This window comes from Alligator sinensis, unplaced genomic scaffold (genome assembly GCF_000455745.1).
Source record: "Alligator sinensis unplaced genomic scaffold, ASM45574v1 scaffold157_1, whole genome shotgun sequence".
Taxonomy (NCBI): Eukaryota; Metazoa; Chordata; order Crocodylia; family Alligatoridae; genus Alligator; species Alligator sinensis.
The window spans coordinates 125,301-139,220 of record NW_005842316.1 but is presented as its reverse complement, the minus strand read 5'-3'; the positions used below and the strand labels follow the sequence as shown (position 1 = coordinate 139,220).

The 13,920-nt window shown below is 41.0% G+C and overlaps 1 protein-coding gene across 1 annotated transcript in view; it reads left to right on the top strand.

Moving 5' to 3' along the window:
- LOC102375624 (A-kinase anchor protein 17B) overlaps positions 1-13,920 on the top strand; it is a 17,070-nt gene extending 3,150 nt beyond the window's left edge. The window contains 5 exon segments of the mRNA XM_025209906.1: positions 3,774-3,853; positions 6,327-6,439; positions 8,657-8,894; positions 10,422-11,934; positions 12,554-13,920. Coding sequence (XP_025065691.1) covers positions 3,774-3,853; positions 6,327-6,439; positions 8,657-8,894; positions 10,422-11,934; positions 12,554-12,696 — 2,087 coding nt within the window. The 3' untranslated portion in view covers positions 12,697-13,920.

The following is a 13,920-nucleotide window of genomic DNA, read 5'->3' as shown; positions in this document are numbered from 1 at the left end:
GGAAAGTGAAGGCTAATCCTTGCTGAGCAGCAAGATAAGTATGTGCATGAATCTAGGCTAATACAGTAGGCTAGGAAGGGGTGTGAGAAGTGAAGTGGCAATACTGGTTGTAGATATAGGAATGAAGAGCTCTGACCGCTATAGAAACTCCATGCCCACCTAAGTGTAACGTACAAGCAAAAGGCAAGGAAGATGCCTGTTTTACTTGATAGGTACTACGTGTCCCTCCGTGTTCTACCAAGTGGTTGGGCACTTCACCTGTTCACAGGAAACCAGGTAATGATTGTAGCTACCAACATCTCTACTCAAAAGACATTATAGATGTAAAGCTTTATTTTCTGTCTGTGTTGGATCAGCTGCCTTAGCAGAAGAGGAAGGGGAGGATCGAGGTGGAGAATTGGAACAAAGAGCTTTAATTTAGCCAAAAGATTCTCCCTTTAAATGGGGAGAGGGAAGTAGACTGATGCAGGAATAGTTCTTAAGCAGTTAGACCTGCCTAAACATTTAGGGAGATGCTAAACTAGGTAAGATGCATGCAGCCTGCTTGTTAGTTAAAATCCCTTCTTTGTTTTGCCTTGTTCTACTACTAAAATTAAATAGCGCTTTGTTTTTAAGTAGCTGTTTTGAATTGTCATAGTCTCACTGGTCTCATCTTCTGAAGGGGAAGACTTGCAGGTAACTGAACCCTGTTGACCCTGCAAGGTTGGCATAAAGTAGTGCCAAAGGCCCAGGGACTCAGTCTAAAGACAGGAGAATTGCAGGATTCCATCCTAGGACAGGTGAAGGCAAGAAGTCTAGTATCCGAGGGAGGACCAAGAGCTACCACAGACTAAAAATAATCTGTGTTGTGTTTAATGCCAAGGGGTCATATTAAGTAACAGCAGGTTTCAGTACGTTAGGCAGTATTCCCATGGTTTTGTGCACTTTCTTTGAGAAATGTTACTGATGGTTTGAAAGGCTCCTCCTGGCCGTAAGTGGTGTGGAGGAGAAAGATGATGGCTTTGTGAAGGGAAGAATAGTATGCCGTGGTAGCTTATATACAGTCAGTTCTGTGAAGACGGCAATAAAGATTGCTTCATGTGTGATCTGTTGACACTCTTCTGGAACTGAAAGCCAGCCATAGATGGGAATTCTCAGTAAAACTACGAGATGCCAGATGTCTCTGTAATGCACAATTCAAACAATGTAGAAACAATAATTTTCATAAGTTTAGATCTATGTGTGGAAATGGTGGTAGAGATTTATTTAGGCTTTTTGCATCCATTTGCTTTCTGGTCCTGCAAATATGAGTTGAATGCTTATTGCTGCAACATTAATCTTAATGTAGAAGTAGTGGTGATGTCTAAGAGCCTGAAAACACTGTAGCTCTGCTAAAACCCTCAGAGTTTGTATTGCTGTAATCATAGCATTTGGTTTAATTTTAATATGTAGCCAGTGTTCCCATGTGTTAGAGAAACCTGGAGTGGAGTTGATGAGATTAGAAGGCAGAGGTGCCCAACCTCCAGTTTGCAGGCTGAATGTGGCCTGTGGGGCCATGTCATTAAGCCCGTGGGGCTCCCTACAGTCGAGAAATTTGGCACCAGGGGAGCAGTACCAGCATTGATCGCAGGGTCAGGCCATGTCCGGATCTGGTGCGCAGCATCGGATCATGGACCTACCCTGCGTGCTGTCCCCACTCTGAATCTAGCCTGCAGGCTGACCCCACCCTCAGGATCTGGCCCACAGACCAGCCCCATGCCTCTCATCTGGCCCACAGGTCCAGAAGGTTGAGCATCACTGGCTTAAATACAACAATGAAGCAATAACATTTGGAAGTAGGAACCAGAGAGATGAATGTGTAAGTCTTGTTTTGTTTGGTGCCAGGATTGTAATAACACCTACCTCATGTAGCATTTTTCATCAAAGGAGCTCTCAAAGGCAAAGAGCAGTACAGGCAATCCTCGACTTACAATGTTTCGAGTTACGAAGTTTCCTGACGTCGGTTTTGACTTTACAACGCTTGATCTGACGCGACGCCACGCCAGCGAACAAGTTCACTGCATCGCCCATGTCCCTGGAGAACATCTGTCCAAACTTGCTTGGACACTTTCTTTAAGGAAGCAGACAAGACTCCAGAAGAACCTGCAGCTGAGACTGCTGAGAAGACTCCAGCCAAGAACCCTTCAAAAAGTCCAACCAAGAGCCCTTCAAAAAGTCCAGCAAAGTCACCTCAAAGACATCCTTCCAAATCAGTATGATTGCTATTTACAATATAAATGCATTAAAGTAGCTATATTATTCATCTATAATTGATTGAATACAAAATGTGGGTTATTTTTGGTGAAAATAGGGTATCGGGTCTTGGTTCAGGAACCAATCCCAATTTATAACATTGTTTCCTATGGGAAAAATAGTTCTGAGTTACAACATTTTGATTTAAGAGACAGTTTTCAGGAACCAATTGTGTCATAAGTCCAAAGACTGCCTGTAATGATTATAATAATTATCCCAGCCTGTAATGATTATAATAATTACCCTGTTTTTAAGAGAGAGAAATGTAAGCACAGAGCAGGCAGTGACTTACCCAAGCTCACTTGACAGGCTACAGCAGAGCTGGCTATGGGACAGAGGTCTTCGGTTCACTTCTGTCCTCTTGAGCACTCTGCCTCTCTGCGCTAGGGTTTTATCACTGTTCTTTGGCATTGGTGCTATCTAGTAACCTGACAAACAAGTTAGGCTTGTATGGTCATACTTCACTTTTATCTTTGGATGACTCCAGCACTATGTACTTTGTCCAGTGCTACTGAAAGGAAGTCAGATGTGACCTGATTTTTCAGAGGCACTGAGTACCCATCCCGAGGCCTAGATTGCACTTAAAATGTTATTAGTATAGCTACTGTAAATGTAGCTTATGCCAGTAGAAAAAAAGTTGTTGCTATCCTTTTTACCAACTAAGTGAAATAAATGATGTCAGCAAAATCCGCCTTCTGCTGATGTAACTGCATCTCCATTAGTGCTTTTGCAATCAATTCATAGATCTATTGGATGTGATATTTTTCTAATTGACATTTTCTAATTGCTGTGCTGGCAGAAATTTCTAGTGCAGGTTTGGCATTCTCTTCAGAGGAGTTATTGACTTTAATGTTACAATATCTGAAAAGATGACACACGGTTGTAAATTGGAGTGTTCTGGATTATATGATCAGCTACGCTTCATGCTTCAGCCTCGTGGAAAAGTTCAGTTGGTGTTAAAATAATACGCATTTAGTCTCAAACAGTGTGAATGAATGTAGTTGAGAACACAATTTTTCAGTAGTTGTGGTTCTGAAATAAAAGTCATGGCTTTTCTACCAAGAATGATATTTTCTTTCTGGGAAAAGGAGAACATATTACTGGTGTAAAAAAGGGGAGGTCCAAAGCAATAGTTAAAACAGATTTTTTGATGGAATGATGTAAGAGAAGATTGGTTAAGTCCAGGCTCTTTTGAAAACAGCTTTAGAAATAAATTCTTCCATCTTGAAACTGGAGAAGCTTGATTGGATCCCATTTCTGATGATAAATACCAGCTGTTAGGTATGTGTTCTACTTAAGCAAGTTGCAAAAAGGTGTTTGAAAAGAATGGTTCAGTCTCTCTGAGGTTGCTTGTATGAAAGGACACTAGTTTGCCGTATTCTGCACACGGGATGTAGGTAGATGGAGATTTACTACTTAACGTAGATTCCATCTTGCGCAGGTGGGGAGGTGAATTCTCTGTATTTTGATCCTTGGTGATGCTCTGAAATTCTCATCCTCAGGGACTTCAGTTTCCAGAAGTTTCTCCGAAAAAACAGTGCTGACCCAATATGTTCAAGTACTGGAAATTTCCACTTTACATGTAAGACCTCCTGTCCAAATTGGCAGATTGAAGGCTTAATGTACTTGTTTAAGATTTCTAACTGCAGTGGTTTTTCACTTTTCCTGGAAAAGAGCTCTGTATGTCATTCTTTTAGAACAGGGATTTTCAGTCTTTTTTGGTTGGTGTACCCCCAGTGGCCGGTGGAGAAGCAGGACGTCCCCCAGCTGCAAGGTCCCTGGCAGCTGATAGACAAAAGAAAACTAGAAAAGTGCCAGCGGTGTACGGCGGCAGAAGCACCAGCAGTGCATAGCACTGGCGAAAACAAAAGCACTGGCAGTGCATGGCGGTGCAAGCGGCACAAAATGCTGGCAGCCCTGCCCTCTGCGCTGCTGCTGCATACCCCCTGGGGTCTTCCCAAGTACCGCCAGGGGTACGCATAGCCCCGTTTGACAACTCCTGTTTTAGAAGCTATTTTTAACATGAAAATTGGATTTCCTAACTAAACTTGTTTCATAGTTGTTGGACCCCCTAAATAGGCCTTTATCTGAGCTTAATTTAACTCTCTCATTTGGAGGGTATCCAAAAAGATATCCAAGATCTAGTTAGATTAAGGAACAGCTGAGCACAGACTAGTCCATATAAACTTGATTGAACCCATTCCCAGAGGAGGGGTTGAATCAAAAGTGAGATAATGAATAAAGACTTTGCTGAGCAAAAATCTGATATTCCTGGTTGCCTCTATTTGGAAGGGCTCAAATAATGAAAAGCCAAGTGAGGCTGTTTTTAGATTGGCATTTGAGAGCTTTGGGAAAGCTCAAGAATGTAGATATGCTTGACCCTTATAAAGAAGTAAGGGTAGGAAGAAATGTGAATAATTTCACTTGCAGACATCTATACAGATCTGAATTTTTTTACTAATACCAAGAGAACACAGCTCTTTCAGAAGTAAAAAGCAGCATAAACTATCCCTTCTGATACTGTCAGTGGTGTATTTTTTCAAACGCAGTATCATAAAGACTGTGGAAGTGGTTGCTGAGTAGTCAAAGACTGGATTGAATGATAGTTGCAAAGTATCAAAATCCCTGGCCCAACCCAGCTTTATCTGCTGAGACTGCTGAAGGTCTTTTCTGCTTCAGGATCTGCTTTGTGAAAACTAAATGTGGGAATTTTTTGTTTGGGAAACCAGGCATCCTACTAGCCAATATAAGGGCTTAAGTGATGGATATTTGAGGTGGGAATTTACAGATGGAGAGTGCAGCTGTTTGGCACGGGGGTGGGTGGACTGCTGCAGCATGCATCCTTCTCTTAGTTCCCAACCTGGTGAACAAAGCTCTGGCTGCATTTCTGGTCCTGTGTGAGGGCTGAGTATCACAAATGTGCGAGTCACAAATGGCTGACTCTTTAGAGAATGCCATTTGGTCTGGTTTGTTTGCATAAAGATGTTGGTTTGTATGGATGTGCTACCTGGCTGAATATTTGGAGTTTTTAGTGTTTTCATACAAAAGTGTGGTAGTTAGTTTTTTGATTACCCACAACATTTTTTTTGATTGGTAAAATACAAGTGGAAAGGGGTTGAGCTGGAATGACACCAGAGCTAAGAAAAATGTACTCAGGACCTGGGGTTTCTTCACTGACTGAGCAAGTGAAGTCAGCACCCCTGTTTAAAAAAAATAGTTATTTTGCACCACTTGCTCTTCACAGCACCTTGTATTGCTTAAAGTGGGCATAATTACAAGTCCGAAAAGACGGATCAGTGGTCTACCCAGTGTAACAGTGGGAAAGAAAAGTGGAAATCTGCATGCTTTTGTTAGTGATCGGCAGTATTCATCTAAAAGTCATATTTAGTTATTGAGATAGAGTTGCAAGTATTTTGCTGACTAGAAAGCTTCTAAATGATTCTCAAGCACGCAGTTTTTTTGTTACCATAAAACATGCTCCAAATTTCTTGGTCTTCCAGCCTTAATGTTTTCTTTTAATGGGCTCACATCTGGGCATCCAAAACAGATGAAACACAGCATCATGTTAAGTTAAATGGTTCTCAGTAGACAACATACAGCTCTCCTTTTTGTAGCAGTCCACCAGCCATCCCTAACTTATCGTTTCCCATGTAGTTCAGCAAACTGGTAAATTTAGGCTCAGACTGTCTTTCAGGAGAAGAGGATTGTATAACTAGGAAATCTCTGCTGAAAATGCTTGGTCTCCAGTCCCCTAAAGCGGACATTGACAGGTTGTGAATAAAGGCATTTTGTCAGCTTAGGACATTAATGTAAGTGTAGTAAGGTATGTATGCTAATGTGAGTGTAGTGTAAAGTGATGCTTGTGAGTAACAGGTAATATCATGAGCTTAGACGGCAGCTATTACTCTGAATTTTGGAAGTCATATTCCAGTCCTCCAGACTAATGAAGAGCAAGCAGAAGGACATTTTCAAGTTTAAATAGGAGGCTCTTTAATCTGTGTATAAACGTAGAACTCCGTGGATTTTTGAGTTTGATTCTGTTTCCTCTGCAACAGGTGACGACCAAGCATTTCGGTGAAACAGCTATAAAAAGGAGAAGGCTGGAAAGACTCAAGCTGCAGGAGCTAGAGCAAGAAAGAGAAAGGGAAAAAGAGGAGGAGGCTGAAAGGTGAGAGACTTATTTTCAGTGAGTGTCCTACTTCTTTGGATTTATTACCACATCCTCTTCTCAGGTAAATCCCAAGAGTCAAATACCATGAATTCCAGCTCTGATCGTGTTAAGGATGGAGGAGATGCAGGTTGGGGAGCTTACACTGACTGCTAAATGTTGTATTTAATTCATTGTGTGTAATGAAAGCAAAATAAGTTTGTTAGTTTAAACAGGTAGGAATCAGATGAAAGGCACTAGATAAAGGGAAGGAGGGGTAATAAACTCAGTGCAGGGAAATGAAGAGATTGTGTTTGTATAGTCTTGAATTGTCCAGAGGCCTAAACCTCCCAATGAAAAGGTATTGTTCCCCCTTTTGATCTCTCTCCTTACATGTCCACGAATTAAGTTTTTCGTTAGCACTATTGATATATTAACTGTCATTTAAAAGAAAACGTGTGTGAAGTCTGAAGAAGGCTTTTGTGCAGTAAAACTATAAATTAACCCAAGAAGGTGGCAAAATATTCTGGCCACGTTTCCAGTAGCAGAACATAAGGTTATAGATATGAATTGGTCCAAGTCTAAAGGCAATGCTTAGCTGTGCTGTTTTAGTCCAAGTGGTCCTCACAACATTGCTACTGTTGGAGTAGTGTCGTTGGAAAGAGCATCAAATATATATGTATATGTTACCAGGCTCTTCAGGTTTATCCAAGAGGGTAATCTACTATCATTTTGGATGTGTGGTTGAGGGGAAACCAGGAATCGTGGTTTCTTGTTGGCTACAATGCCAAGAATTAAAATTATACAGCCTCTCTGTCCTGAAGTAAAGCTAGTATCTGACATAGAACATGGGACAGGTAGGCTTCTACATGCTTCAGCATTGTCTGGAAAGTCCCCGTGTACAAATTCAAGCTTCATCTATTTTTTACATCCTTTCCAATGGTGTTATGTGAGAGCAGCATTGGTAAAATGTATATGAAAAATAGTAATTATATACTAAGATTTTACAAGGAGTATATAAGCTCCATCTTGCCTGACACAAATGATTAAGCCAGGAACGTGCATATTGATGTAAGAATGCTAGTTAGGATGCTAAGTTTGGGAGCTGTAATGCTAGATCAGGGGTAGGCAACCCCTGGCACAGGTGCCAGAGCGTGAGGGGGACAGGCATTTTGCCTGGCGCACACACCTTGGGGCAGATGGCAGGTAACGGGCAAGGGCTCCATTGCCAGAACAAAGATTGGGCCCCTGGTGGCTCCACCAGCCGTCCACCCCAACACACCAGCATCTTACAATTCAAGGTTGTGGGTGTTTCTGGCACCCTGCATGACAACGTTGCTAGATCAACGTGTGCTAGATCAATTCAAAACCTAATCTAATACCTTTGTTATTTGAATAGTTTAATTAAGCCAGTTAGGTTTGATAGGTGCATATGTACATTTTTTGTTCCTGGGATTTCCTAGACTTTTGTGAGATGCTGTTTTGATTGTGCAGAAAATTTATTTTCAGTAGAATATAGAGAACTTCGTACAATCTAGTTAAAATGTCGACTTCAACTTGCATTCCTAGGGAAATCAGACATTAAGGGCTGGAAGGGACTTTGAAAGATCCTTGAGTCCACCCCCCCTGCTCTGGGCAGGACTGCTGCTGAGATCAAATGATCCCAGCAAGGGGTCTGTCCAGTTTTCACTTGAAGACCTCCAAGGTTGGGGACTGCACCACCTCCTTGGGAAGTCTATTCCAAAATGGGAACTGTTCTGTAGAGTATCTTACATGGGCTAAATCCCTATTCAGTTGTAGACGAGTTTGGCTTGCCTAAGGACTGTAGGTTTGGATCAAAGAGACTATAAACTTTAGTTATCAGTTCTAACATAAAAAAGAGTGGGTGCAGGGAAGGAGGAACAACAATCCAGTTTTTGTGATATGGAAGAGACTACAATATTAACAATGTCTGTACCGTAGAGAGACAATGTATTATGAAAAATCTAAGAACACAAGACATTTCAGGAGAGAGAGTCAAAACCAGTCCTAAATCTGTGGATCTATTGGATGTATGTTGGTTGCCATTGACTTTACACATACTGTTCTAGGAGAGAGGATTTCTTAGTGCTAACAGCTGTTGGGTTCTCAGCATTGAACCACTTGCTGTTAGCACGCTACAATCCTACCTCCCAGCATCCAGGAATTAAAATGTAAAATGAGTGTCATCTAAATTGTCCCATATTAATAATTACCTAGAAAAAGACGTGATGATGAAAAAAAAGTTGGAGAAAGAAAAAGGAAGGCTAAGCTCAAGAGGAGAGAACAGAGACAGATAGATCGGGATGAAAAACGCCCAAGAAAGCAGCAGAAGGTAACAGCTGAAGAAGAGCAGTGGCCAGAGAATATGCCTGAATGGGAAGAGAGGAAATATCTACTAGCTCAGAGAAGAGTGGAGTCTGTAAGGCTGCTTACAGTGCTGTTAAACCGAGTAAAAGTAAGACTATTTAAACGAACATTCTAAGTTTAAAGGACATTTACTAGAGCTTGAATAACTTACCAGACACCTGATGGCCAGATGCTGGTTAGAAAGATGGTTTGGGATTCTGGGAGCACTAGCATGTGTTATTCATAAGGTAGCACTTTGTCACTATCAAAACACTGTAACCTCTCTGGCAGTCCAGGAAGTACTGTCAAACTGTTCATTTTTTCTTTTTCTTCCTTTTTTTCATTTATCTTTCCCCTTTCCTTCTCCTTTCCCATTTGCCTCTGAACATTCACAGTATAGCTCAGCTCATGAAACACTGATTTAGCCTTTTCTCACACCTATTTATAAGGAAAATGGTGGTGTGATTCTAACCAGAAATCTGTTCTTTGTCTTTGCTCAGTAGTTTCATCTTTGATATTGGACTCTGCCCAATAGGTGTCTGATAAATTAAAAGCAGACCCCTGGTTCTCATTACCATGCTGAAAAAGATGTGTAATTACTGTGCTAAATCCCAAGCCAGCACTCTAGGAAAAGAGGTCTCGACCACTTTTGCATCCTCTTCTCCTACAAATAACTCTAGTTACTGCATCTGCTGCCAGTCACAGCTTATTCAAGCAGCAGAGTAACCTGAATAATGTCAGCTACACCTCCAGTGTTCAGCCTTCTGTGGGCAGGCAGCGAAACTGACATGTTTTTTGTCAGTTTCACTCTGCTGCTGTTTTGGAAAATCTGTTCAGCAGTGTGGAATTACAGAAGTCTGCCTGCAGACTCACTACTTTGCTTCATATTTGGATAATGATCTTAGTTATATGGGCTAGCTTTCATTTTTTTTTTTTTTAAATGAAAGCTCAAATGCTACAAAAAGACTTATATTCCATCATTTGCCAAGGGGAAGACTTGCTACAGGCCACTGGCAAGTGTTTTGTAGTGTTTCTTTTTTAAAACACTAATGCTTAATATTTCTTGCAAGTCATTGGAGTCCCTCCCTCCCCACCCAGAAATGGTACCTGCCAGAGGTCACACTAGCTTGCCTTTTGATTTTTAGTGAAGCATGACATCAGTCTTCAAAAATTATCACAAAAATGTAATTTAGAGCAGCGTATCTAATTATTTGTACGTAATAAAATGTTCCACTTACAAAATGCAGAAGTTAGACTTGGCAGAATTACCAAAGTTAGTGGGATTCTATAAGCAACCTGGGTGAAAAAAAATATTTTAGTGGTTTCAAATCACTTATATCCCAACAAGACAGGTCATTTTATTGAATGGAAGAGTATTTTAAATTAAGAGCCCAGCTTTGTGAGGCAACAGGAGGGCTGAAGAACTTGGTTTGATTGGGTTTTGAATTAGGTCAAGTTGTGCCCTTGGTTATATCTGTACCACTGTCTTAACTGTGGCAGCCTTGGGTTAACGACAAGTTGGTTTGTAATTTAGCTCAGTTCACTCTGATATAGCTCAAAGAATTTTTTCAAGCTCGGTTTCTTTGCTCTGAACAAACGCTCTCTTTCTCATAATTTTTTCCCATTTTATTTGAAGGATTTTGCACAGTTGACCAGCCAAAAAGTGGAGCCTTTACTGGACCTTGGAGACTTAAGGAAAGACTACTTTCCGGAGACAGAGTTACAAACTGCACAGAAGGAGCAGAAAGACTTCCATTATTTTGGGGAGCAGAAGCATGGGGAAAAGTTTAAGTATCGGTTGTTTCAAACGGATGGCTCTTCATTTAGTGAGAGAGAGTGGGAGACTAAGCTACCTGCATCATCTTGTCATATTGTGAGGACTGTCTTAAATGATCCTGCTGTAACCCTGAGCTCTGGTAAATTAACTAGAACGGACAAGTACAGCTCCTCTGAAAGTGGTTCTTTACAGATTACAATTACTCAAGACTGCAAACTCATAGAGTCTCTTGATAGAGAGAACTCCCCTGCTTTGAATGTAGCGAACTCACAAACAGCATGTGATACAGGCTGCCGCAAGAAGCAAAAGGTTTATGAAACTGATGAATTCATACATTATTTATTAAACTACTATCAAACCCCACGGTATGCACGTGTCTGCCTACAGCCAAAAACTGCTGTGAGCAAGTCTTGGTGGCAAAGGGTGGTGTTGGATAATGGCAACAGCTTTCAGATCAACTTGAGGAACAAGTATGGGCAGCACCTCACTGAGAGGAGTTTTGTACAAAATCTTGATGAGAGAACTTGCAGCAGGGATGATAATTATAGATGGGAGATCACTATTCAGAAATCAGAGCCTACATCGGGAACGTCCAAACATAAGACCTGTTTTCAAGGGTTCACAAATAACTTCCAGATACAGTGGAATGACTCGCTCAACACTGGCAACTTCCCACGTGTGGAACTGAACAATTCCTTTGGAGGCGCCAGCCTTGGTCATAATAAAGAATCCAAACAAGACAGTAACAGCAGGAAAGTTACTCTGCCATACAAGCCATCTGGGTCAGCATACAAATTAAATGAATTATTGGAAGAGATTAGTAGTGATTCTGAATACTTTAGTAGCTTAGTAAAGAGAACGGAGAGAAAATATGAAAAGGTTTTCAGTGATGGTAACAAATTATCCTCTCTCATGGGAAAGGAGGAGAGAAAAATTCTTGTTTGTGTTAAAAATGCAGCTCAGAATGATGAAGACAGTGAATCCAAAAAATGTAGCTTCTGTTCAAATTCTGTGCCTGATGGCTTGACAAAGCAGAGTGGACGTAAGCTTAAAAAATCATGCAAGAGGTCCAGTAGTAAATTAAGACATGAAGGGCAAAGAAGTGAGAGGCGATCCAGGGAGGAAGAGAGACATGCTCACAAAAAGAAAAAAAAAAGAAAAAAGCCTCTCTCTAACATTTTATCTGATGAACATGGCTTCTCTGAAACAGATGGTTGCAGACAATTGGCAACTCTAAAAAAGACACAGAGGAAATGTAACAAAATAGTTCACCACAAAATGAAACTCAAAACGCTTCACACGGTGACAGCAGTCTCAAAAGATGCCGTCTCTCCTGCTGCCTCTGCCTTTCAGGGATCTCACCAAAAGGCAGGTAAGTAGAGATGCATAAAATAGGACCAAGAGAGCATGCTTAAATTGGAGAGGTTTATGGTCGCTGACAGGTGAACTTAATCACCAGGGCTATCCTAGTTTTTGGAAGCAGTTTAGAGGGAAGAGGGTGTCATGCAATGTTTTGATAGTTTAACTCAGGAAACGCTCCTCTCTTGGTAGCAAAAGTTTTCCCAAGAGATGTAAGAGCTGAATTGGCCACTTACTTGGATGGCAAAGCATCTCTTTAATTCACCTGTGTACATTTTATCCCGTTTTTAACATGAGCAGCTCATCCCATGTGGGAGGACAAAACGTGCACTTCTGAAGACAAGTAAAACACTATGCTTATTAGGCCTAGTCTTCCACTATGGTAGCAAGTGTAGTGGAAGAGACTACAGCATGCAGCATAAAGGGGGATGGAAGATATGTCTGAGCTGAATGAAGTTCTGTGTGGAGGCTGTCTAGTCTCCCAGCAGTAAAAAAATATTCTGGATACTGTTTTCCCTGTTTTTTGAATTCTGATTCGACCTACTGTAGCTCCCGTCTAACTGAAGTACACGTCTGCATTTTCTCTCCTGACACATTCATTTCAAATTTTGTTTTCTTCTCCATATTTACAGGAGAGGAGCAGAAATTAACTTTGAGAAAAGAGATGGATCCCAATTCAGCTGTAAGAGGATTCCCTGTATTTCCCGTGGAGATGATTGAGACAAATCCTTGCCCAGACACTGTTTGTGAAGCAGAACCCAGTAGAGGATGCTGAATGCCTGTCAAGTAATGGAAAGCTGGTCTCAAGGCTACTCACGGAAGGAGAAAGTTTCTTTCATAGCTGTAAGAACTGAACTGTAAGGGTTAGTAATTGTAAGCAGTCTAGGATAGCTTGTGTTGCTTAGAGTCTTCCTACATGCAGAAGTGGTAGGACAATCAGGCTGGTATAAAGAGCCACACAAAACAGAATCTTTCTAGATTTGCTATCAATATTTAAAAGGACCAAAAAGTTACTCAAAGGCATGGCCAAGTATTGTGGATGAGGACCAGTTGCTAAGAGGTTTGAAGCTTAATAGCTTGAAACCTCCAAATTGAACTAAGTCAGGGAGTTATGAAACATCCAAATTCTGATGTCTGTAATAAGGGCTGAACAGATCGTGCACGAAAGCTCTTGTAGAGATGTAATAAAGCTCGTGCAGTGCTGCCTCAGTCAGATTGGTGAAGTGGTAGGACTAGAAGAGGTGCCGTGGCAGGAGGTCAGGGATATTCACATTTTTGGGGAAAAAAAGATGGGTGAAATCTTGCTCATTTCCAAATTTGAGAAACAAGCAGGCTAGTCTATTTTAACCTTTCCTGAGCCCCTGGGCTGGAACAGTTCCTCTGCTTTCTATTAGAATTTCAGAAATTATTTGGAAAACTAACAGGCTCTAGGGCGGGTCTGTCTCATTACAGTCCCAATAGATTGAATGTTCCTCGGATGCTGCGTAAGGATATTTTGAAAATGGCACTGATGTTGAAAACAAAAGGGGATGCTTGACATTAGGAGAAGTTGCCTTCAATATGTGCTGGCAGTTGTTTGCAGCAGAAGTTTGGATCTTTTAAAGGAACAGGTAGGAACAGGACTGCTTAGTTTGAGGTAGCTGACAGGTAATTCACAGGAAAGACTTCTAACATTGCTACATTTCATAAATTTGTTTCAGCATGGAGTTATAAATGTGAAACTGCAGACTAGAAGCTTGAATTAATATCTGTTGTTTGTTCAGTTGTCTCTATTTAGAAGACAGCCACAGCTGCTCCTGGACAAAGTCCCCTTGGGAGATGGAACTTAATTTAGAAAATATACTGACTATTTAAGTTCTCATTTTGGAAAAAAATATTTATTACATGTCAGGATACTAAAGTAATATGATATTGCTGCTTTCATACATAGCATATCATCCATGTTGTAACTTCTGCTCTAATAAATATTAATAAACACTTGCAGTTATTGTTCATGTTA